The sequence below is a fragment of the Bos indicus genome, chromosome 19 (assembly GCF_029378745.1).
Source record: "Bos indicus isolate NIAB-ARS_2022 breed Sahiwal x Tharparkar chromosome 19, NIAB-ARS_B.indTharparkar_mat_pri_1.0, whole genome shotgun sequence".
NCBI lineage: Eukaryota > Metazoa > Chordata > Mammalia > Artiodactyla > Bovidae > Bos > Bos indicus.
Window position 1 is genome coordinate 45,266,411 of NC_091778.1, and position 23,381 is coordinate 45,289,791.

The following is a 23,381-nucleotide window of genomic DNA, read 5'->3' on the forward strand; positions in this document are numbered from 1 at the left end:
GACAGACAATGAACAGGTAAACGAATACAGAAACAAGGGGATGTAGGAGAAGGCCTCTCTAGAGAGGGTGGTCAGGCAAGACTTGTGAGGTGACGTTTGAGCCTAAATCTGAAGGATGAAAAAAACAAGCTATCTGTAGTGTTGGGGGAATGGCATTTTGGGCAGAGAGAACAAGTGCAAAGGTCTTGTGGTAGGTATGTTTGAGGAGCAAAAGACATATCACTTGGTTGGATCCTTGTGAGTGAACAGGGAGAGTGGAATGAGAGAAGGGAGAGGCAACAGAGGCCAGGCCTTGTAGGGTCATGGTAAGACAAGGCAAGTTCTAAGTGCAGAAGTTACCAGATTTGTTTTTAAATGATAGCTCTGGTTGCTGTGTGCAGAATGGACTGTAGGGGGCAAGAGTGCAAGCAGGAAGATGAGTTTTAGGTTTTTGCAGAGGATGAGCAATGGTGATGGCCTTGAATAGGATGAGGATGTAAGCAGGTTGACACATTTGAGAGATACAAGAAGTGGAACAAACGTGTCTCGGTAAGCAAATTTCACCTCCCTTCACTGAGAGATGAAATAGGGAGAAGAGTTAAGGCTGATACTAATGAGTAGATGTTTAGTGCTCATCTGGGGTCTTGAGGTACCTGCAAGATACCCCAGAGGATACACTGAAGCCTGTACTGGTCTGCAGCTTCGAAGAGACATCTCTATAGAGGCCACTTTTTGGAATGGTTACTATGGGTAATAACTGGAAGTTCATAGAGTGACTTGAATACCTATGATAGAATGAGGAGGAGGAGCCAATGCCAGCAGAGTAGACCAAGAATTCAAGAGTACATCCACTCGGTGTAATGATGAACATATTCCCCTCAGGGGAATAGTGAATGGAAGGTGAGGAAATAGAAGGCCGTGAGGGGCAAGGAGCTTTTCAGAAGTTTGGCAAAGAGTGAGAGAGGGGTGTGGGGTGAAGGGAGAGGTCTTCAATGGGCCTGGGTCTTTAGCCCTTGGTGGCTCTGGGAACCCAGCTGAGGCCTGTGGAGGGAAGGCTGTCTTCTTTAACCTCAGAGTGAGTCATCTTGGCCCAGCCCACTTCCCATCAGAGGTCTGGGTCATTTAGGAAAGTCTTTCCTCACCCTGGTGAGGCTGAGGGCTCAAGGTTACCCCAACTCCCAATGATTAGCCCTTGCATGACCAAGGTGAACCCTTGACCCTAATGGTTCATCACCTTCATTTTTAAAGGCAGTGCATGCTGGGAGAAAATTTGTTTTCCAAATTCTCAGTCCTTAGTGGTCTGACTACCTAAGTTAACAAACTGAATTGAGAAAGTACAAGAACAGTAGAACAAAACAATGTGAAAGTAGGCTGCTATGGAGCCTTCAGGAATGAGGAAGATGGTTCTAGAAAGAAGAGGCAAACAAGTTGCCTTCAAGGGTCTTACCACACTGAGCCTGTTGGGTCACCTCTGCCCCCACTCCCACTTCACTGAGTCCAGTGATCAGACAGCAGTCAAATCTTTGTATTTTTACTTTATTGTACAAAAAAAGGGAAAACAAAACTTCCACAGTTGGCCTTAAGCTTAGGCAGACACCTCTAAGCCATTCCCTCCCACCTCCCATGATACAAATTCAAGTTGTGGTTGTTGTTGAAACCTACAAAAAACACTTCTTAAATATTAGAAAAAAACGGGGTGGGAGGGGAGAGCAGGGGTCCTCCCACCCCAGTCATCCCATCCCAGTGCCAAAATGCACTCAGAGTGACCTCTTACAGCACCCACGCCCCCACCCCCACAGCCATGTTTGTACTGTAAGAATTTTTCAATTTTTAAAACAGGAAAAAAAAAAAATGCCCCATCCAAAGTTGTTTTTAAATGAAAAACACATTCCACTGAAACACAACAGCGCAGGGGCACTAGAACAGGGAAATGGGGCTCTCTGCAGGGGCTCTTGGGAAGAAATAGAACCTATGAACCCCTGTACCTAATTCCCGGAGGACAAAGAAAGGGGAGTGGGGAGTAGGGAGTATCCCCCACTAGCTCCTCCCACCCCCAGCACCACATCCGAGGCAAAGCAGATTATCTATCTGCCTTCCTCTGAGCGGGACCCACCTTTCCCACCACACCTCCTAGACAAGAGTTCTTCCTCTTGCCTTTCATTCAGAGGGGGAGGGTGGAAAAGCACAAACCCCCAATTAAATAGGTCACTGACATGATTGTTTTAAAAAAATTTGATCAAAAGCAACAATAAAAATTAAACCCACAGAGACTAGGTGGCTTGGCTTTTTGAGAGTCTAGGAATCAGGGTTCCAAAATCTGGGGGATGGCTGGCAAGGGTTAGGACAGCTGTCAAAGCAGCTTTTGCAGACCTCTCCCTCAGCTGTGGGTTTGGGGAGATGGGGTGGGGAAGGGAGCTGACCTGAGAAATCAAAGGAAATGGGGGTGGGGTAGCTGGAGGATATGGGGGGCAGGCAGGAGGGGTGTATAAGTTAAGAGCTTCCAATACATCTCTTGAAGCCCAGGTTCAGAGCCGACGGTGGCTGGGTGACCCCTCAGATGAGCTGGAGACACCTTTCCCGCCAAATCAAATGTTTAAGGTTCACCTGGTCTGTCCCCCTCCCCACTGTCCTGATGGATACTGGAGACTAGCAGTAGCGCCAATGGCCCTGGCTGAGGGAAACCAGCAGAGGAAGCACCAGAGTGGCTTCAGTACACCCGAACTGAATCAGAGATCAGGCAAAGCAGAAGATATAGAGAAAAGGGCCACCCCAACCTATTCCCACCAGGGTCAGTGTCTCCATAGCCCTCACAACCCTTTTACCTTCTCTTACACGCACAAATAGACGTGCCTTTGCACACATCCACAGGTGCACCCATGCTATGTACAGGCCACACGCATACACACACGCACACACGCGCACACACACACACTTTTCCATACACGTCAAGACCGTTTTAAAAAAGCCCCAAACCTACCCTCTAAACCCTCCCTCTCCCAGAAATGACAACAGAGACGGCAGCCGAGATCGGTAGGAAACGTCTCGTTGACAGCTCAGAGCTTAAAAAAAAAATATATACACATATATAAAAAACACTTCTGCCCCCTCCCCCCCGCCCCCGTGAGTGGGTCCAGGCAGCTCCTTCCCGCAGGGGGCAGGGAAGAAGAGGGCCATGGGGCAAGGCCTATTTCTTCATAGGCGCCCGCCCTCCTCTCCCATGTTCCCTGCCTCCAGTTCCAATGTAGGGGTCCAGGCTGCAAGCCCCTCTGGAAAGAAAGGGGTCTTCCTCAAGCTTCCACCCTCCCTTGGGTTGGGCTGCAGGTGTAGGGGGCCTCACTGAACTCTTTGGGAACCCCGACCCACTCCCGGGTCCATTGTCCATGCCGGAAACCGCAAGTGCAGAGGAGGGGGTGGGCTGGACCAGTCCAGTGGTGGCTCAGTCTGATGGGTACGCTCCCTGGAGGGCCCCCCAGGGCTGATGTCTCTGAGGCCGCAGAGTTCTGGCCTGGGCGCCTCCAGCGCCTACCCCCCACCGTGTTTTGTTTAAAAAAAAAAAAGAAAGAAAGAAAGAAAGTGGGGGAGGCCAAGGGGCAGGGGGACAGAACATGGGGGAGAAACAAAGGTGATCAGCCGGGGAGGGGAGCCCCGGGTGGGGCTGAGCCTCAGTTGGAGTCAGAGTCCGAGGAGTCCCCCGAGGAGGAAGAGCTGGAGCTGCTGCCCTCGGACTCGTTGTCCTCATCCTCGTCATCGTCCTCGTCGTCATCCTCGTCCTCGTCGTCCTCCTCGTTCTGGGCGACAAGAAAGTGTGGTCACCAGGGGGCCATCCTGGCAGCAACCCCCCCACCTCCATGCCCCATCCACCCCACCTCATCCCCATCCTCGCTCTCATCCTCGCTGCTGGACTCGGAGGAGTCCCCGCCATCCTCAGAGGAGTCCCCGTTCTCATCGTCTTCCTCTTCATCATCTTCCTCGTCTTCATCCTCATCCTCTTCATCATCATCCTCAGACTCCTGGGAGGGATGGAAGCACATCAGTGGTCCCTGCCGTGCCACTCCAGGCATCTTGAATCTCCCCACCCCAGCGCCCCCTTCTGGGAGGGGCTCCTTACCGACTTAGATTGCAGGGCAGTCCGGCTGGACTTGGGGTTCGGGCCTCGCAGCTTGGTCATGTTCTTACGTTTCTGTAGGAGGGGATGGGGACATGGGCAAAGGGAGTAGCCAGGAGTTCTGTACTGCTCCCCCCAGAAAGTGAAAGTCATGTCCAACTCTTTGTGACCCCATGGACTCGGGCTCCTCTGTCCATGGGATTCTCCAGTCCAGAATAATGGAGTGGGTAGCCATTGCCTTCTCCAGGGGATCTTCCCAATCCAGGGATCAAACCCAGATCTCCCGAATTGCAGGTGGATTCTTTACCGTCTGAGCCACCAAGGAGCAACCCCCTAGCCCCCACCCCCACCACAAGTTCCCTCCTTATCCCAACAGCACCCTGCTCCCAGACTCACATTAGAGATGTACTCTTTATATGCTGCACGTTCCTGGGGAGACAGACTCTGGGGGAGACAGAGGAGGAGGTGAGGGCGGGAACATGACCCAAACTACTGCTGACTGAGCACACTGGTCAAGCGCCAGGCAGTGGGCTCAGCTCTGACCATCATGCCACCTGCGCCCATCCCAGTCTCCTTAGGTCTCTGCAGAGAACCCTAAGGACCTGAGAACATAGCTCAGTATTTCTGCTTAAGATGCTCCAAAGCCTTTTCTAAGCTACCCTGTCCTAAGACTGCTTTCATGTCTGTCCTGTGCTCTACCCAAATGGAGGCTCCAGAGTCAGGGCCTTTCTCAACTCAGAGAAGCGCCCCCGGAAGACTGCCATAGCGTGGCTCAATCACTTCTCCCCAGAAGCCAAGCCCAGAGCCACTGCCAAGGCAATCTGGGGCTCACCAAATGTCTGGAACCCTTAAACCCTGCTATTCCCCCTGGGTCCTTGGCCAACCCACCTGGGTGGCTGGGGAGGATATTGGTGACTCTCCCCACTTTACAGATCTGACTGCTCAAGCAAGGCACAGAAGCGGAGCTCAGAGGCTAGAGGCTGAGCCAGAGTCTTGGAGACATCCCCTGGTCCCAGCTGGAGGGAGGAAAAGGCAGTCTGATTTGGATCTTCCTACTCCCTGGCTGTGTGACCTGGGGTAAGTTACTTCACCTCTCTGAGCCTCAGTTTCCTTATCTCTGATAGTAATCATTACCCTGAAGGACTGCTGGGACGCTGAATGAAACCATGAATGCAGACCAGTCAGCATGATGCATCCTCAGGTCCCCTGCCCTCTCACCTTGACCCAGAGGTCCAGGTTCACTTTGTACTGTTTCTGCTGCTCCTCAGCCTGCTTCTTGTAGTGCTCCTTCTGGCTCTGGGAGATGCGGTGCCAGCGGCTGCCAATCTCCACCATGCGCTCCTTCAGCGGCAGGTGGTTCAGCTGCCCATTGGACAGCAGCTCCTGGGAGAACTTCTGATAACCATTCCTGAGAGGTGTGGGTGTCACAGGGAGGGTCAGGACACCAACCAAGCAGCCCCTCCACCCTGACCCTCCCCATCTCAGGAGGGACTCTAGCCCCCAGACTCACATGGGAGGTTTCTTGGGTTCTCCCTGGAATTTCATCTTCTTGGAGGAGTTTGCAGCAGCCGGGGGTGCCCGCCTCTCACTCAGCTCTCTCTATGAGGACACCCAGAAAGGTCACTTATCCTCTCTCCTGCCCCAGTACCTGCAGTCCCTAGCTGACTCCTTTTAAATGCCAGGAAGGAGGAGAAACTAAGGCACAGCTAGGGAGCAACTTCCTAACCACTCACGCCTTTGTCGGGTAGGTCCTGCCGTCTGAAAGTGGTTTCATAATTGCACTCACATGATTGGTATCCTCACCCTCATTTTAGTGATGCATGACTGAGGCTCAGAGAAGGAAGTTAAGAGACTTATTCAGGGTCACACAACCCAAGCCGGGACTTCTGGCTCCAAGTCCCACGCAGTAAGGAAAGCCGCCCACCCGAGAGGATGCTCCTGAGTTTTAAGTGGGGGGAGGTGGCCCCAGCTCCATCCTGCCCCACCAAGCTAACCAGAAGCCCCTTTCCCACCTCGTATCGCTTTTGGTCTTCGGCTGCCTTCTTAATCCACATCAGTTTCTCCTTCTTTTCCATGTTGTTCCAAGTCATCTCCATGGCTTTCAAGGCCTTCTCCCGGTCATTCTGGGGACAGAGAAGGGTGTCAGAAGTGAGAAGGGTCACCTGGGGCTGCCCACTGTGTGGGCAGTGGCAGAACAACCCCTTTCCGAAAAGATAAATGATAAAGCAACTACTTATCCAGAAAGAAAGAAAAGGAAAAACACCCCTTTCCCACTGCCTGCTACCTTGAAGCGGGCCAGGTAGTCACCGATGACACTCTGTTGCCATATCTCCTCTGCTCTCTTGGGCGACTCCGGCAACTTGCCTGGCTTCCTCTCCGACTGGGCCTTCAGCGCCGCCTCCCGGGCCTTGTACTTGGCCTGCGGAGGGACAGCAGAGGCGTCAGCCTTCCGGCCACCCCCAGGGGGCGCGCACGGCCCGTCCTGCAATGGAAGGTTCTCCCCGCCACCACTAACGGCAAGGGTAGGGTGGGGTGGGGCAAGCGGAGGCGTGGGCTGGTGCAGATGTCTCCAGCCAGGGGCTCAAGCCGCCCCGCGGCCCTGCTCCCCAGGGAGCCCACAGCCCACAGCTGACAGCTTCCCGCCTTCCGGCTCGCTAGGTTCCCAGCCCCACAATCTGCGCTCAGGCCGCTGTGTGGCTCACACCTCACACACAGACCCGGGGCAGGGTGAGGAAGTGCAGCTAGCCCCCGGGGGAGAAGCGGCCCAGGCTCTGCCTGGCAGCCCCTTCTGGTCTGGCAAGCCTGACCTTTTTCTTCTCCGACAGGTCATTCCACATGCGGGCCAGCAGGCGGGTCAGCTCGCTCTCTGAGAGCTCGGGCCGCTCCTCCTGCAGCTGCCGCCGCTTCTCTTCCGAGAAGATGAACATGGCTGACACGGGCCTCTTGGGCTTCTCCGAGCCGCCCTTGTAGATGTGCAAAGAGGGTCGGCGTCCACGGGGTGCTCACGGGGAGCCTCGCCTCTTCCCTTCCACCCCACCTAGCTGCTTGGTCATGCCCCCTGCCCACCTTGCCCGCTTCCTGGGAGGGCTTCTTAGAGGCTGGGCTGGTGGCTTGCTTCTTGTTGATGTTCAACATCTTCTCTTCCCCCAGGACCCGCTGCTGCTCCTCTTCAGGCAGGCTCTGGACAGGGAAAAAGTGGGCAGCATGGGGCTGAATGTGTAGTCCCCAGGCCGTGTCTGTGTTGTCCTAGGGGCCTTGCTCACCAACCACTCCCTGGCCTCTCTCTGCCCACTGCCCTCCCCGAAGGAACACTCACCTCTAGAAAACGGAGCAGGTCCACTTCATAATCCTTCTTTTTCTGGGAAAGGAAGGAGAGTCAAGGTCAATCGGGGGCAGCCTCGGGGAGACCTCCTATACTCCAGGGACCAACAGTAGCCTCTCAGCAAACCGTCCAGAGCCTGGCCAGGGCCCAGTCTCCCTCCATAGCTGGTAGGCATGAGGCCCGAGACCCTGCCTTAATCAGCACAGACACTAAACCAAGCACAACACCGCGTGTAAAGCAAGGGCCCAGGATCAGACTTCAGGCTTCAAAACCCCAAGGTTCTCCGGGAGTCCCGCCACTCCAGGGCTGGCTCCCGCCGGCGTACCTGGTCGCACTTCTTGTGGTAGGCATCCTTCTCCTTCTGGGAGAGCAGCTTCCACTGCTGGCTACATAGCACCATGCGCTCTGTGCTGGGCACGTCCTTCATGTTGGCCATCAGCTCTGCACAGTACAGCGAGTAGCTGTTCCTGTCACAACCGGCAGCAAGGGAAGAGCATGCCTGTGAGTGACCAGGGAGGCCCAGGGCAGCGGCCTCCTTACTTCCAGAGCCTGGGCTGAGGTCCTTCATCAGCCCGGCTCCCTAGCTGCCTGCCGGCTCACCCCCCATCCCCCAACCCCAGGGCAGGGCAGCGCTCACGGAGGTGGCTTGGTGGGTCGCCCATCAAACTTGTCCTTGAGCTGGCGTTCGGCCTTGGTAAGAGTGGACTTGGTGATGCCCTCCTCACTGATGTTGAGCTCGGGGTGCTTCTGGATGTAGTCACGCATAATCTCCTGCAGAGTGAGGTTGGAGGGGATGGAGGGCAACGGGGTGTGGGGTTAGCCGGGGCCGGGGGGGTGGGGGAGAGCCGCTGGGGAAGGGAGGCAGGGAGCCAAGCTGGGGGGTGGCCGTGCATCTGCTGTGTCACACGAGACGTGGTGCCCTGCCCTGCCCTAGCCTGAGATCTCATGTTGGGGGGGGCGGGGGGGGCGGGGAAGGTAGGGGCAGAGGTGAGGGGCCCAGAAGGCCCCTCCCTCAGTGACGGGACGGGCAGTGACTGCCTCCCGCAGAGTGCGGAGGCCGCAGAGTCAGAGGGCAGAGGCTCGTGAAGAGCCGGATGGGGAGGAGCGCAGCGGAAGCCTAACCTCGTACTCCTTCCGCTGCTCCAGGGCCTTATGAATCCATTTCAGCCTCTTTTTGTCCGAGAGCTGAGACCACTGCTTCCCCAGGGAGTCCTTCACCTCCTTCGTAGTGGCCTGCAAACCAAAAGCCGTCAGACACACACAGCCAGCCAGGGGGAGGGGGGAGGGGAAGGGGAGGGGGACACAGAGGCCCCCGCCCCCTCAGGCCACAGGAGGTCACAAGAGTGTCCCCCACAGGCCAGGAGGGGAAGGCAGAGAGGCGGAGGGTCCCGCCTGGGTGCAAGGGGACAGGCTCACACACGCACACGCACGCACGCACACGCCAGCTGGCCCAGGCCCTGTCCATGCAGCCCACCCCTGGGGAGGGGCCTCCTCTCCTGCTCCCCTGCACCGTGCCCGGCCGACCTGGCGCGGCTCCCCCCTTGCCACCACCGTGCGCCCTCCCCACCACCCCTTGGCCGGACACTCACATCTGGCCGCACTTTGAGATACACCTTCTTCTCATGGGTGTACCACAGCTGCTGGGGGGTTTTGGGCTTCTCGGGGATGTCCGACTTCTTGGCATTCTGGATTAGGTCTGGGTGATCCTCCCTAGCCAGGGCGCGGGGAGCGACAGTCAGTGGTGGGAGAGGGGGTCCTGCCAGGGAAGACCCCGGCTAGCTGCCCCACTCGCTAAGGCTCCTCAGCCCATCAGCTGGGGCCTAGTGGACCAGTGGTTAGCTGCCAGTCTCTGCCCCTGAGCGTCAACAGGTGACCCATCCATCTTCCATGCCTCAGGGGTGGTGAGCACCAGGCTCTGATCCCCTCTCCTGCCACACCCAGCACCCTGTGGCCTCCTCTGGGCTCCACTGCCTTACCTGAATCGGGCGAGGTTTCGCTCGAACTCCTGTTTCTCCCTCTGGAAGTCCTGAATATATTTCATCTGGGGGGAGGAGGCGATGGGGTCATCCATGACCCAAGAGCTGAGCCACAAACCCTACCAAGTCCTCCTTTCTAGCTATTTTGCCTCCCTGTCAGTGATGTGTATGGAGAATGTCATGAGTGGCGGGGGTGGGGGGAGGGAAGATGATGGCCTACCTTCCAGTGGGTTGAGGGGGGACTCTGTAGCCCAGACACTAGGAGCTACAGGGGTCTCCCAGGACACATCCCATCCCCTCCCTTTAAGAAAGGGAGAGTCCCGAGACAGGGGTAGAGGGGGCTGGCCACCTGGCATTACCCAGTCATTCACTAAGCAGTGACAGCCCTGGGATTCCCCGAGATAGTCCCCCTCTGCCTTTCCCCAACACCAAGGAAACCCCCAGGGAGGGAGTCAGGGGAGGGCGTAGGCCTTGCCTGTCGCTCGCTCCTCCTCTGTCTGTGGCAGCTAATACTAGTGTGCCATCTCAGGTGGCCCACAGGGCCGGGGGCAGGCTGAGTCCCACTTCTAAGGCCCTGAGGAGAGACTTAACTGACTGCAGCCCAGAGTGAATTCTTGTCTCCTGAATCTGGATTCCTCCCCCCGACCGCCCCAACCCACTACCTTTGGGTCCCTGGTTGTCCTTGGCAATCCTGACACCATCCCCACCACAACCCTCAGTCATGACCACTTTCCCTGCCTCCAATCCCTTCTTCCAGGTTCTTGGCTCCCTGCGCCCTCCCTCACCCAGCCCAGTCCTACTCCTCTACGGCCTGGCTTCCCTTCCTTCTCTCACCCTGGTCCTCTGTTCCCACCATCCCATCTCCATACCTGCATCCCTCCTGCCTCCCTCCCTCTTGGACTTCTTTTCCAACCTGTCTCTTTCCCTTCCTCGTCTACCTCCCCTCCTGGCCCCACTTCAACGTCCCCCTTTCCTTTCTCCCTCGTCTTCCCAGATTCACAACCAGAATAGTGCTGGAGGCGGCCAGGGACACATGCTGCTTGAGCCCAACCTCTGCCTCTCATCAGGTGCAAGAAGCGAGGCAGTTCTGCTTCCCTCTGAGGTTTCCACAAAAAAACCGAGAGCAGAGCCCTGCCTCCTTTGCCCCAGTCTCAGCTCTCCTCTCACAGAAACAGCAGCTTTCAGAGCCAGAAGGCACCACCCAGATCAGGCTCACCCTCCACGCCTCAGATCAAGACCAGGCCCAGAGGATGGAAATGACTTACCAAAGGGCACACACACGGTGATGCAGTGGCAGTCAGGGGAACAGGCTCACTGTGTCCCCTAGGCTGGCACCCTGTCCAGTGTACCTCGGAGTTTCCTCTGTCCCGCCCTGGTCCTGAGACCCTCTGCCTCTCCCTCTCACCCCGTGGGAATGTCTGGGCATTGTGTATACAGTCAACTCTGCAATGGCCCCATTGGAGGGGTCAAGAATAGCTCCAGCGGTTCATCCTCCAGCTTGGTTCAGGCAGCAGCTGAAGACAGCTGGATCGACTCAGACAAGCGAGCTCCTTTTTTGGGTACAGTACCAGGCCATGTGAGCCTGAAGCCAAGGTGTGCAACTTGGGACAAGAGCTGCTCCCAGGGCTAGTGCCCTCCCGAGAGCCAGCTGCCTACAACTGTCTCTTCTCCAGCAAGTGTGCCTTCTTGTCTCTTCTGCTGCCCCTCGCTAGCATCTCTCCCTGGCTCCATCTCACCACGCAGTATCTCTTCTGTGCGTCTCTCTCTGCCCACCGCCTCTCACTCTTGTCCTACCTGCAGGCTCCTCCGATGCTATGCTGCCTGTTTCTCCCAAGGACCACACGACCTCACTGTATTGACCATGTCCACCCCTGCCTGGGAGGCTGGGGCAGCCTCTGCCCAAGGTTAATGGGCTTGACGATCTGGGACAGCACGGGGCCACAAAGGACAATGTGTGTAAGGGGGAGGAAGTCCATGTAACCTGGGGACGCGCCCGTTACCTGCCTAGAGAAGAGGGCTAGGCAGGGAGCCCGTGCACTAAACCATGGTCCTGGGACACGACGCCCTCCTGCACCCCAATTCCTCTGAACACAAAATCTGGACCACTCAGTCTCCCGGAGTTACCTCTATGAGCATCAAGTGAGACCATGTGGGGAAACAGAAGTGAACAGCTGTGCGGGCCTAACAGTGAGGACGTGTGTGTGAAAGAGGACATGTGTGTTTCGGGTGTCTGCCTTGGTCACGGTTACATCTGTAGCAGTACCGACAGCTGAGGGTATATGGGCCCGGGAGGCGATGATCAGGTGAGCTCCCCAAGGCCCTCCTCCACTCTGCTGACCCACCCATGCCCCTGACGCCAGGTCCCTCAGTCTAAACCCTTGCTGCCCCCCTCCCCCTCCGGCCAGATAACCTACACCATACCAGCTTCTCCCCACCTCTTCCCTCTGCACCTTAGCCCCCCGCCCCCCACCTTCTTCTTCTCCGGCAGTTCCTTGTATTTCTTGGACAGAATCTTGGTCAGGTCCAGGTTACTCATCTCCGGGTGGAGTTTAGCATACTTGGCCCGCTTCTCCATGAAGAAGCGAAAGTAAGGGGTCAGGGGCTTCTTTGGGAAGTCCGGGTGTTTCTGGAAGGAGCGACAAGGACATGGTCTAGGTGAGACACTGTTCTTTGAGCCTTGCTTCTCTGAACTCTCGTGTTCCTCCACCTGGAAACTCACCTTGAGTTTTTTGCCTTTGTAAGGATTTTTAACATGTTCCTGAGCATCGAGGATCAATTCTGTCAATGTACGGAACTTTCTCACCTGGAGGAAGAAAGGAGGTGAAGGTAAGGGGAAGCGCCGAAGAGGGGAATGCCACCCAGGAGCATACCCTCGTTTTCCAACAGGCCTTCTCTACTTTCCACTAGACTGAAGATATCAAAGGAGAAGGGCTGGGGTCGAGAGCGACACAGCTCAGGCTGCGCTGATACCCAGGCACTGGCCCATGTTTACTGCAGAGGTCCGGGCAGTCGGTACACATCGTAGGAGAGCAACAAGGCGACCACCTGACCTCGAAATGGTGGTCCATGTCAGCACCTCATTCAATCCCCAGAACAGCTCAGGTGACAGATGCTCTAAGACGGTAAGTATTCAAGGCCACATAGCTTAGAAAGTAGAACTGAGAAGTCTTGGCCAGTGCTGTCAACCGTGCCAACTCCCGAGATGCACAAGGGCGACCACACAAGGACCTCGCCTGGTCTCTTTCCTTCCTGTTTATAGACTTCTGTTTCATCGCCCCAACCAAGAAGGCTGAAGTAAGGGTAGGTGAAGATGTGTGTTCGAATGTGTTGGGGAGGGAGGGGGAATCCATTACCTCGTTAGAAATCTCCACCCATTTCAGCTTGCACATGTCTCCAGAAAAGTCTTTAAATGCTACTTTTTCCCAGTCCATATGTGACTCGGTGGTTTTGAACTTGGAGCTGTCATTGGATGGAATGTTGTTCTTCATGCATTCCAACAAAGTCAACATGTCTTCCTGGGACCAGCGGTCTGGGGAAGGGTAAGAAAGGCCATTATGCCTGGTTCATGCCAGCCCCCAACCATGCCACAGTCCTTAAGCACTCAACCCTTCCTTCCCAGAGCATCTCCGACCCTTCAGATGGTTATCTCCCCTCTGAAGACACAGACAACACATGGCCTAGCCCTAAGGAAAAGCTGTGGCCATACAGATTAGAGCAGGGACTCCAGTCCAGACAACATCACGCCCAGAAAAACAGACTTGGACCCAAGTTTGGCTTACTGCAAAGCTATTATCATTTCTAACGTGCCAGCCTGCCATGGGTTACAATTTATCATAGGGAAGGGGGGAGGGGAAGGAAGCCAGTAATCTGGGACCTTGTTAGAGAACAGCTAGCTCACTGCAGAAGAAAGGGAAACAAGGAGGCCACACACCTAAACGTGAAGCTAAATTCAGTCCCAGTTCTACTTGGCTACCCTAAATGTGCAGACTGAGGCAGGGGTGTGGGCTGTAAGGAGAACCCACGCCAATGTTTTGCTCCAGCATAGCTGGAGACTAACATTAGAGATGTGAGTGTTCCACCGCCCTACCCTCTCTCTCAGAAAGGACCAAAGGAGACTTTGGAGCAAGTAAAACAATGGTAGAGCCATACAAGGCAGCTATGAGGCAAAGCCGGCAGGTGGGCAAAGGGTGAGCTCTGCTCCAGAGAGGGCCCCCCTCCTAGAATTCTGAGTTGTCTTCTCAGCCCAATTCCCTATGGAAGCAAAAAAAAAAAAAAAAAAAAAAGGAGTCTGGACTAGCTATTTCCAGTCACTGAAAGGCAGCTCCATTGAGGGCTCTCTGGAGGGGACTACTGGGGAAGGTGAGCTAGGATGATAGCTATCCATGGCTAGGAGTCAAAAGGGCTCTTGACTTGCATTCACATCTGGTCACCTGGGTCCGGGTTTTTGCAGGAGGGTCACATGAACCCATAATCCTCTCTCCTCTCAGTGCCCCACAGGCATTGCCAGATGCTCAGATTCATCCTACCCACCCTGCCACCCTACAACTGGATCCCCACTGGATGGGGTAGAGTATAATTAAGTGTGTTTGAGGTCTCCAGCCATCAAAACACCCTTCTCTCCAACCTGCCTCACCAAAAACTATGCTCTCTTAATAGCAATTAAAAAAAACAACCCTGAAAAGCTTTCCCAATCCCTCTCATCTCCCCCTTGCTCCCATATCTCTCATCTCCCCTCCCATTCCAGGGCACTGCTGAGGACACACTCGGGGTGACTGGGAACCCCTGAAGGAAGACCTAAAAAGGCCTCCTCCTCCCTCTCTAACCTGGGGGGGAAATGGAGTGTGAAAAATACAGTCTGTAGGTTCAAAGCCAAATAGTTTGTGTTTAGCCAAACACCCAGTGTGAGGGGTGTTTGACACTCAAGAGCCTTCCTCCCATTTCAGTTCAGAGAATCCCGATGAGAGAAAACCTTTAGAAGGGGAGTGGGCCTCGCATACCTACGTGAGAATGGAGGGTTTAAGTTAAAGAGGGCTGAGGGTGGGGCTCCTACCTTGGCCTTTAGGGGCGGCCATTTCCAGGTCTGTGGGGCAGTCGGCTTCTCCGTTCATTCTCCAGCCGTCCAGCCACCTCCTCGGTCGTGCTAGCCAGGCAAGCCGGGGTCAAAGCCACCTCACCCTTTAGAAGAGACACCAGTCCCCTCTCAGGCGGGCTGAGAGGTGGGGGTCTGTCTATCACTCCCTCCCCAAAAGGGGAGGGGGACATAACCCCACACTCTCAGAGAGACCCAGCCAAAACTCCAGAAGACTTGATGAGTTGGTGGGGGTGAGAGTGCACTCCTCTACCTCCTAACCCCACCCCCAGCCCCTACAGCCTCTACAGCCCCGCTCCTGGGCGTGCGCCCTCCGCTGCCCACGCGAGACACTGCTCCGCGTTCCAGCGCGCAGCGAGCGCCGGCCCTCCGCCCTCCGCCCTCCTTCCCCCACCCCGGCCAAAAAAAAAAAAAAAACTCCTCCCCTTCTGCGCGCCCCGCCCCGGGGAGGCCCCAGGCTGGAGGGCGGGGGAGGAGGAAGGGCGGGTAAAGGGCGCGCGCGGTCGCGGAAGCGGGCACGCGCCTCAGTCTCCTCCTCCCGCTCCCCCCGGCCGGTTCCCCCCGCCTCCGCAACCCGGCGGGGACCCGGACGCAACGCAGCCGCCGCCAGCCCCGGAGCGCAGCGGCCGCACCGCCCCCGGGGACCGGATCCGGATTCCCGACGCCCTCCCCCTCAGGCTCCCGACGCCGTCCCCGCCCGCCTGGGCGGGCAAGCAGCCGGAGAGAAGCGGCCTGGCCTGCCCCCCGCCCCCGAGCCACCCACCCCGGCCAGAGGCGCCGCCACCGCCCAGCCACCTCGACGCGCACGGAGGAGCCCGGCGCAGAGGCGCGACCACGGCGGGAACCGCCGCCTCCTCCCCCGAGCCTGCGGCCCAGCCCCGCCGGCGCCCCCGCCCGGGCCTCCGGGGAGCCGAGCCAAGGAGAGGGCGGGAGGACGGCGGCCGGGAGGCGGGAGAGCAGCGCTCACCGGCCCCGCCGCCCCCTCCGGCGGCCGGCGAGAACTGCGCCTGCCGGCTCGGAGAAGCGCGGGCTCCTCCGCCCGCGGCCGGGGCTCGGCTTGGGCCTCGCTTCCTGCCCTCCCCTCCCCCGGCTCTCGGCGTCCTCTCCATTTGCCCTGGTCCTCTCTCGCCCAGTTCTCTGCCTGGAAGTCGCCCCGGGTCTCCTCCGGGCGCCCACCGTACCCACGGCTCGCTCCCCGCCGCCTGGCCCCGGCCCCGACCCGGCGCGCGTCCTCAGCCGCCTCGGTTACCCGGCGCAGCGCGGCCTCCGGGCTTCCCGCTCCGGCGGCTCCCTCCCCGGCTCTGAGCGGCGGCGCCCTCCCCCGCTCGGCCGGGCACAGCCGCAGCTCCCTCCCGCGGCGGCAGCGGCTCCTCCTCCGGGCGCGGCGGCGGCGGCGCTGGGGCGGCGGCTGCTGCTGTGGCGGCGGCGGCTGCGGCTGTGGCTGCTGCCTGCTGCTCCTCGCGGCGAAAAGCACAAAGCACAGCGCCCTCCGCCTGCAGGCAGCCCGCCCGCCGCCCGCCCGCCGGCCCCGGCCTCAGCTCGCACACCCCCCGCCGCCGCAGCCTCCGCCGCCGGAGCGGGGAGGAGGAGGGAGAAGGGAGGAGGAGGAGCGGGAGGGGGGGGCGGGAGAAGCGGGGCAGCGAGCGCGTCCTTCCCCGTAGAGCGCACACCGACCCCCGGGGAGCGAGCGCCAGCCCGCCCGCCTCGCCGGCTCCGCTCCCTCCCACAGCCTGCCCGGGCGGGCTCCGCGGGGGGCAGCTGGGAGGAGGGGCGGGAGCTGGGGGGACCCGGGCGGCCGAGGCGGAGGGAAGGAAGGAGGGGAGGGGGGTAGTGCTGGTGGTGGTGGTGGCGGCGGCGGCGGCTGCTGCTGCCGCCGGGGGCGGGGGGGGGTCGGGGCAGGGAGACACGCAGCCGCCCGGATGGCGGCGGGGCTCGGAGCCGAGGCGGGCGGGCGCCGAGAGCGACCTCGCCAGACCCGCGGGGGAACTAGCAGGCTCGGCCGGCGCGGGAGGGAGGGCGCGAGTCGCGACCGCAGAGAGGGTGCCCGGAGGGCCCCCCGGCAGCTGGAGAGGCTCCGGGGGTGTCTGCAGCCCGGCTCCAGAGCTCTCTCCCCCAGCTCAGATTCGGGCTTCCACTCCAGCCCTCACCCGCTCACTCGCCCGCCTCCTGGAGCGGGCGTTTCGCGCCCACCCTTATCCCCGGAGCGTAGCCACAGGCTTGGGGCGCACGCAAGCCAATCGCCGTGCCAGGCTTCGGAGCCTGCCTCGCTGCTAAGCAGCACACACACGAAACTTAAAAAAAAAAAAAAAAAAAAAAAAATCCTAAAAATGTCCTCTTTGCAAATTAAAACAGAAAAAAAAAAAAAAATCTTTGCTCTTTAAATCCCGCAAACGGCGAGAAAGCGACGGGTCGGCGGAGGAGTCTCTGTGGGAGCTGGTTCAATCCAGCCCGGCATGGCTCCCCAGGCCTGCCCGGGCGCATGGAGATCGGCGCCGCCGCCACTCGCAGCAACCCCTCTCCCCCGAAATCCGCGGCGCCGGGGCTCACTTACCGAGCGTGTGAATGGGAGCACGGGCCAAGGGCACCTTAGGGGTGCGGCGGGCCGAAGAGCTGAGCCGCAGCTCCGCCGCAGCCGACGCCGGGGCAGCAAGCCGCCAGACAAAGCCCGAGATGGCGAAGCGGAGCGACGGCTAATGGCGAGCCCCACGCGCCGCGCTCCGCCCGCCCCGCTCCGCCCGCCCGCCCGCCCGCCTCGGCGCAGCGCAGCGCCGCTCCGAGCGCTCGCCCGTCAGAGCCGCCTCGGCGCCGCCGCCTCCCGGGCCACCCCGGCCTCGCCTGGCCCCTCCGCCTCCTCCGGGCGACTCAGCCTCACCCCTTCCCTCCCACCGCGCTTGGGGGCTGCACGAAAATAAAAAAAAAGAAAAGGAAAAATGCTTTTCTTTTTTTTTTTTCCCTCCCTTTGGCAGGGCGGGCGTGTTGAGACTTTCGAGTCTTTTTGCCCCCAGCTCGCACTCACCTGCGGAGCCGCCGGGAGGGCTGGGGGTGGGGGCGCGCGGGGCTGGAGCCGGCGAGCGCGGGTTGAAAGCTAGCCAAGCTCTGCAGCGCCCGACCCGGGCGTATACGCCGCCGCCAGTCCCCGCAGAGAAATCGTCCTCCTACCCCCGCCTCCATCGCTCTGCGTTTCTCTTCCAATCAGCCGATCGCTTGGCGGCTCCTCCATTCTCCGGCCAAGCCTGCTGCCTAGAGCGAGCTCCACTCCTCCATCTGCTCGCCCGGCTCCTCGCTCCCCTGCCGGGGCCGGCGAGGCGACGTGGGGCCGGAGGGGGATTTGCGAGGGAACCTGCCGGCTTCCCGCTCCCATTGCTCCCTCCCCGCTGCCTCCTGCTTCTCTCCTACGTCTTTCCAACTCTCCCCCTGTCGCCACTGGTGTGTGTCTGAGTGTATGCGCGGGTTTCTTTCTTTCTTTTTTTTTTTTTTATTGCTCTTTGCTTTTGCAACCCTGGAGCCAAAGCAGGGTGGAGGGGAGAGAAAAGGGGGGAAGGGTGTTACCAAAAAAAAAAAAAGCAAGCAAGAAAAGCTCTTAGGTTTGCAACACATTGGAAAACCGGGGGAGTGCCCCGCCTTGTCCGTTCTCGGTGCCCCGCGAGGGCCTTCCGGGTTTAGAGCGAACCTCTCGCTATTCTCAATGCCCCTCACCTCCTCCGAGTTTAGGATCCGAGGAGTCCGAGCAAAGAGTTCTCCCCCTGGGCCATAGCAAGGGGGTGTCAGGGTGAGAGTTGGGGGCATTTTTCAAGAAGCAGCAACCATCCGTCCCACCCCCGCTTCGGTAGCTGGGCCGCGGGAGTCGGTTGAGAGCAAAAATCCCGGTGGGTTTAGGCGAAGGGGATTCCGGGGCGAAGCGGAGCCGTGAGACCGCGCTTCGCGCATCTCCCCTTCGGTCTCTGCCTCCAGTCCCCAGCCTGCTCCCCCTTTAATTTCACCCCCCCCCCCTCCTTTAATCTAATTTCTTCCAACTCCACCTTTGTTGTTAACCGGCGTCACGCCCGGACCAGCCAATCCCCGGCACGCTATCAGCTTGTCAAAAAGGCTTGGCCAGCCCTGGGAAAGCAGGCCGCGGGCGCTGCCCCCCCGCCCCTCCTCCCCCGGGCGGCGGCGGGGAGCCGCGAGGGGAGCCTGGCACCCCGGCCTCGCCGCGAGAGCCGCAGCGGGGCAGCCTTCCCGTAGGCCTCCGCTCTCCACCATCCTGCGGGCCGGAGATCGAAAGGCCTAGGCGCGACCACCATCTACCCTCCCACTGCCGTCGGCTGCGGTTGTCTGTCTCTTCCTCTCCTCCACCGAGAAAGGTTTATCTGGACGCAGGAAGCCAGAAGACGGTCTGAAGAACGCCTGCTTCCATCAGGCGAGCCTACGGTTTGGGCCATCGCTCCGGGACGGCGCCATCGCCCCCGGCTCCAGGGATGCCAGCCTACCACAGCGGCACTGCCAGCTGGGCCGCCGGCCCCTTTGGACTCTTCCCCTGTCACACAGCCTTCTCCATCCTCACACCACGGCCTCGCTGCTGCTGTAATTTCTCTTGTCTCCTGGGAGAACTGAGAGTCCTTTCCCAGGACTTCCACAGCCCACATCTGCCACGTTTCACAAACCGGGAGGAAAATCTTGTCGAGATCTGCTGTGTCCGGATTTTTTAGTGGGTAGGAGGGGCCGATTTACCTTGATGGTAATGAAGCTTAAGCTTCAGGGCCCCTCGTCGCAGGCTCTCTCTTTACTTTTGATTCATCATTTGGTATTATTTTTGACTCCCCTCTCCCCCTCCCCACAAACTCAGTTCTGCCCTTGGAACCTACAGAGGGCATTTTATGAAGGACCAAGCCATGTCACACTGTACTTAGAACCTGCTGCTGCTGCTAAGTCGTTTCAGTCGTGTCCGACTCTGCGTGACCCCATAGACGCCAGCCCACCAGGCTCCTCCGACCCTGGGATTCTCCAGGCAAGAATACTGGAGTGGGTTGTCGTTTCCTTCTCCAACTTAGAACCTGCAGGGAATGACTTTCTTGTTTTGACTTTGAAACAGCAAAGGGTTTGGAGTCAGAAGCCCCAGGTTTCCAGCCTCTGGGCTTTCCCACCTTAACAGTGTGAGTTTGATTAAATCTCTTAACTTCATCTGATCCCAGTTTTCTTGTCTATAAAATTAGAATAGCAGCTGTGTGGTTACTTCAGTCTCGAAGGTCGCAGGACAGTTGCATCGGCGAGTATCCTGCAGCATTTCCCCACTATTGCAGCAGTAGTAACGATGAGTTTGCCCCTCAACCCCAAACCTTTCCTCAACAGATCAACAGGAAAGCCAGTAATGGTGAAGCTTAAATGGGGAATGGAGTACAAAGGCTACCTTGTGTCTGTAGATGGCTATATGAACATGCAGCTTGCAAACACAGAAGAATACATAGATGGAGCATTGTCTGGACATTTGGGTGAAGTTTTAATGAAGTGTAATAATGTCCTTTATATTAGGGGTGTTGAAGAAGAGATGGGGAAATGAGAGAATAGCATCTTTGGGGGGAATTTATATATATATATATTTGTAGACAATAAAAATTTGGTTTTCAAAAAAAAAAATTAGAGTAGCAGTCCTATGTTCTCTGCTTTTCTCACCAGGGGTTGAAGGGTTGAGTAAGATGTATGTAAAACTGTAAAATACTCCACAATGTCACTTGCAACATTTACAATGGGAGAAACTTAGACCCCAAGAAAGTTCCAAGTCTTCCACACACAGATCTAGTGTCCAGGTGTCCTGGCTCCTGGCCCTGAACTTCTTGGCTGGGCCAAGGAGCCTTTCGGTAAAGTGCTTTGGAATAAAACAGGGTGAACATGAATCATGAGAATGATTATTATTGATTTTTTGTTCCTTGGGCAGCAAAAATCATGGCTGGCACTCTTCCCACTTGGAAACTGACTGGCTTGTTTTACATCTACTGTCTCTCTGGTGAGGTCAGGAGTCTAGACTTGGGCTATGGGCCCAAGAGATATGGACTATGGGCCCAGAGCATAAGGGAACCTACCTATGCCCCCTCTCCCAATTCATTCCCCCCTTGCTCCCAGTTTTCTGCCCTGTGCCTCCAAGCAGAGCCTCAGCATTCCACAACCCCAGCCAGGCTGGTGACAAGGCATAATCCTAGCTACACATTCTCCACTTGGCCCCAGGCTTTCCCTGGGTTGCCAGTATCCCAGCACTAGTTCATATAAAATCCCTGCTGTGCCTGGAATGCATTAACCAAAGTGTGACACTTCAATTCCTAGTGTACATGGAGTAATTTTAGATGGTATACAGATGAACATATTGTTTTCAAAGTTATGTATCATAATGTGAATTTGGAAATGTTCTGTTTTCTTTTTTTTTTTTTTTTAAGATAGTGACATAAAGCTGCTGCTTCTTATTTGAGTGTGAGGAAGCTACTGTCCCTCTTTTATTTTTTTCTTTTTTAATTGAGGTATAACTTTCGGATAGTAAACTGCACACATCTTAAAGAATACAACGATGCGTTTTTACACAGTATACATGTAACATGTGTATATACACACACACACATATATATACATACATGCACACATATATATAATGTAACTACCACCTAGATCAAGATATTGAATATTTCTAGCATTGAGCAAGCTCACTCAAAGCCAGTATTCCCCTCCAAATGTCACTAGTATTCTGAGCTATTACCATATGTTTAGTCTGTTTTTGGAGTTCATATACATGGAATCATTCGGTATATATATATTTACATCTGGCCTCTTTCACTCACCATTGTGTCTGAGATTAATTTATGATCTTTCACGTAGTAGTGGTTCATGCCTTTTCATTGCCATACAGTAGTATTCCATTGTAGACATCAGTCAGTTCAGTCGCGCAGTCATGTCCCACTCTTTGCAACCCCATGGACTGCAGTGCGCCAGGCTTCCCTGTCCATCACCAACTCCCAGAGCTTACTCAAACTCATGTCCATCAAGTTGGTGATGCCATCCAACTATCTCATCCTTTGTCGTCCCCTTCTCCTCCCGACTTCAATCTTTCCCAGCATCAGGGTCTTTACCAATGAGTCAGTTCTTTGCATTAGGTGGCCAAAGGATTGGAGTTTCAGCTTCAGCATCAGTCCTTCCAGTGAATATTCAGGACTGATTTCCTTTAGGTTGGGTCTCCTCGCAGTCCAGTGGATTCTCAAGAGTCTGCTCCAACACCACAGTTTAAAAGCATCAATTCTTCAGCACTCAGCATTCTTTACAATCCAGCTCTCACATCTGTACATGACTACTGGAAAAACCATAGATTTGACTAGATGGACCTTTGTTGGCAAAGTAATGTCTCTGCTTTTTAACATGTTGTCTAGGTTGGTCATTTCTTCCAAGGAGCAAGCATCTTTTAATTTCATGGCTGCACTCACCATCTGCAGTGATTTTGGAGCCCAAAAAAATAAAGTCTGTCATTGTTTCCATTGTCTCCCCATTTATTTGCAATAAAGTGATGGGACCGGATGCCATGATCTTAGTTTTCTGAATGTTGAGCTTTAAGCCAACTTTTTCACTCTCCTCTTTCACTTTCATCAAGAGGCTTTTTAGTTCTTCACTTTCTGCCATAAGGGTGGTGTCATCTGCATATCTGAGGTTATTGATATTTCTCCCGGCAGTCTTGATTCCAGCTTGTGCTTCATCCAATCCGGCATTTCGCATGATGTACTCTGCATATAAGTTAAATAAGCAAGGTGACAATATACAGCCTTGACGTACTCCTTTCCTGATTTGCAACTGGACATGTTGTTCCATGTCCAGTTCTAACTGTTGCTTCCTGACCTGCATACAGATTTCTCAGGAGGCAGATCAGGCGGTCTGGTATTCCCATCTCTTTCAGAATTTTCCACGGTTTGTTGTGATCCACATAGTCAAAGGCTTTGGCGTAGTCAACAAAGCAGAAGTAGAGGTTTTTTTTGGAACTCTCTTGCTTTTTCGATGATCCGATGGATGTTGGCAATTTGATCTCTGGTTCCTCTGCCTTTTCTAAATCCAGCTTGAACATCTGGAAGTTCACGATTCACATACTGTTGAATGATGGCTTGGAGAATTTTGTTTCAGCAGGGTTTCCGGCTGTGGGGGGCACCATTCTGGGTGAGGCATCCACCATGGTGAGGCCCCTGAGCTGCTGCCCCCGTGACCCCCTCCCCCTGCTGCTGTCTCCTGCCCCTCAGTGCTACTGCTGTTCCTCTGCCTGTTGTTGTTCCTCCGTCTCCAGATCCGATCATAGTGAGGGAAAGATGAGCGAGGAGAAGGCGACTTCTGATAATGAGGTGCATCTGTGGCATAAGATGGAGGAGTAGGAGGACGTGTGCTTGTCTTCTCTTGCGAGAATTCCAAAACTACAACTCGCTGCTGAACAACCGTCGACTGGAGAATGTCGGATCCCACCAAAAAAAGATACCCCACATCCAAGGGCAAAGGAGAAGCCCCAGCAAGATGGCAGGAGGGGTGAAATCACATTTGGAATCAAACCCCTTACTGGCCAGAGATGCTCGGAGGGCTCAAACAAACCTTCTGCGCACCAGGGCCCGGAGACCCCACAGAGACTGAGCCAGAACTGTGTTTGAGTGTCTCCTGTGAAGGTATTGGTCAGCAGTGGCCTGCCGCAAGGGCAGGGGCTCTGGGTGCAGCAGACCTGGGTATGGCATAAGCCCTCTTGAGGGAGGTCACCATTAACCCCACCATAGAGCTGCCAGAGCTTAAGACAGGACTGAGGAAACAAGACCCTTGGTAGGGCACAAACAGAACCTTGTGCGCTCCAGAACTCAGGAGAAAGGAGCAGTGACCCTGCAAGAGGCTGACCCAGATTTGCCCGTGAGTGTCCAGGAGTCTCCAGCAGAGGAGTGC

The 23,381-nt window shown here is 56.4% G+C and overlaps 1 protein-coding gene and 1 pseudogene across 7 annotated transcripts; one reads left to right on the plus strand and one right to left on the minus strand.

The window, feature by feature from the left end:
• Positions 1-1,499: 1,499 nt before the first annotated feature.
• Positions 1,500-18,384, minus strand: UBTF (upstream binding transcription factor). Of its 7 annotated transcripts, none has more exons than XM_070773597.1 (21): positions 18,168-18,384; positions 14,433-14,557; positions 12,736-12,911; positions 12,102-12,185; positions 11,853-12,008; positions 9,383-9,447; positions 8,996-9,116; positions 8,529-8,639; positions 8,044-8,177; positions 7,732-7,873; positions 7,401-7,442; positions 7,151-7,264; positions 6,892-7,047; positions 6,369-6,503; positions 6,097-6,207; positions 5,595-5,683; positions 5,303-5,492; positions 4,481-4,528; positions 4,088-4,159; positions 3,846-3,989; positions 1,500-3,767 (listed from the first exon to the last, which is right to left on the minus strand). In XM_070773597.1, exons 2-21 carry the CDS (start codon positions 14,488-14,490, stop codon positions 3,642-3,644), a joined length of 2,274 nt encoding a protein of 757 aa, XP_070629698.1. In that variant the 5' UTR covers positions 14,491-14,557; positions 18,168-18,384; the 3' UTR covers positions 1,500-3,641. The 7 variants fall into 7 exon arrangements, with proteins under 7 accessions (XP_070629698.1, XP_070629697.1, XP_070629693.1 ...); XM_070773596.1 differs by lacking the exon at positions 18,168-18,384 and adding an exon at positions 17,488-17,626; XM_070773592.1 differs by lacking the exon at positions 18,168-18,384 and adding an exon at positions 17,023-17,184.
• A 56-nt stretch (positions 18,385-18,440) lies between these two features.
• On the plus strand, positions 18,441-21,956 carry LOC109574461 (small nuclear ribonucleoprotein F pseudogene; annotated as a pseudogene).
• Positions 21,957-23,381: the final 1,425 nt, after the last annotated feature.

Excerpts from the sequence above, each read along its gene's own strand:
- UBTF (XM_070773597.1), bottom strand. The coding sequence starts at position 14,490 with ATGAACGGAGAAGCCGACTGCCCCACAGACCTGGAAATGGCCGCCCCT. Across the intron at positions 5,684-6,096 it reads AAGACCAAAAGCGATACGAG|AGAGAGCTGAGTGAGAGGCG; the intron begins GTGGGAAAGGGG and ends GTGTCCTCATAG. Across the intron at positions 5,493-5,594 it reads GAACCCAAGAAACCTCCCAT|GAATGGTTATCAGAAGTTCT; the intron begins GTGAGTCTGGGG and ends CACACCTCTCAG.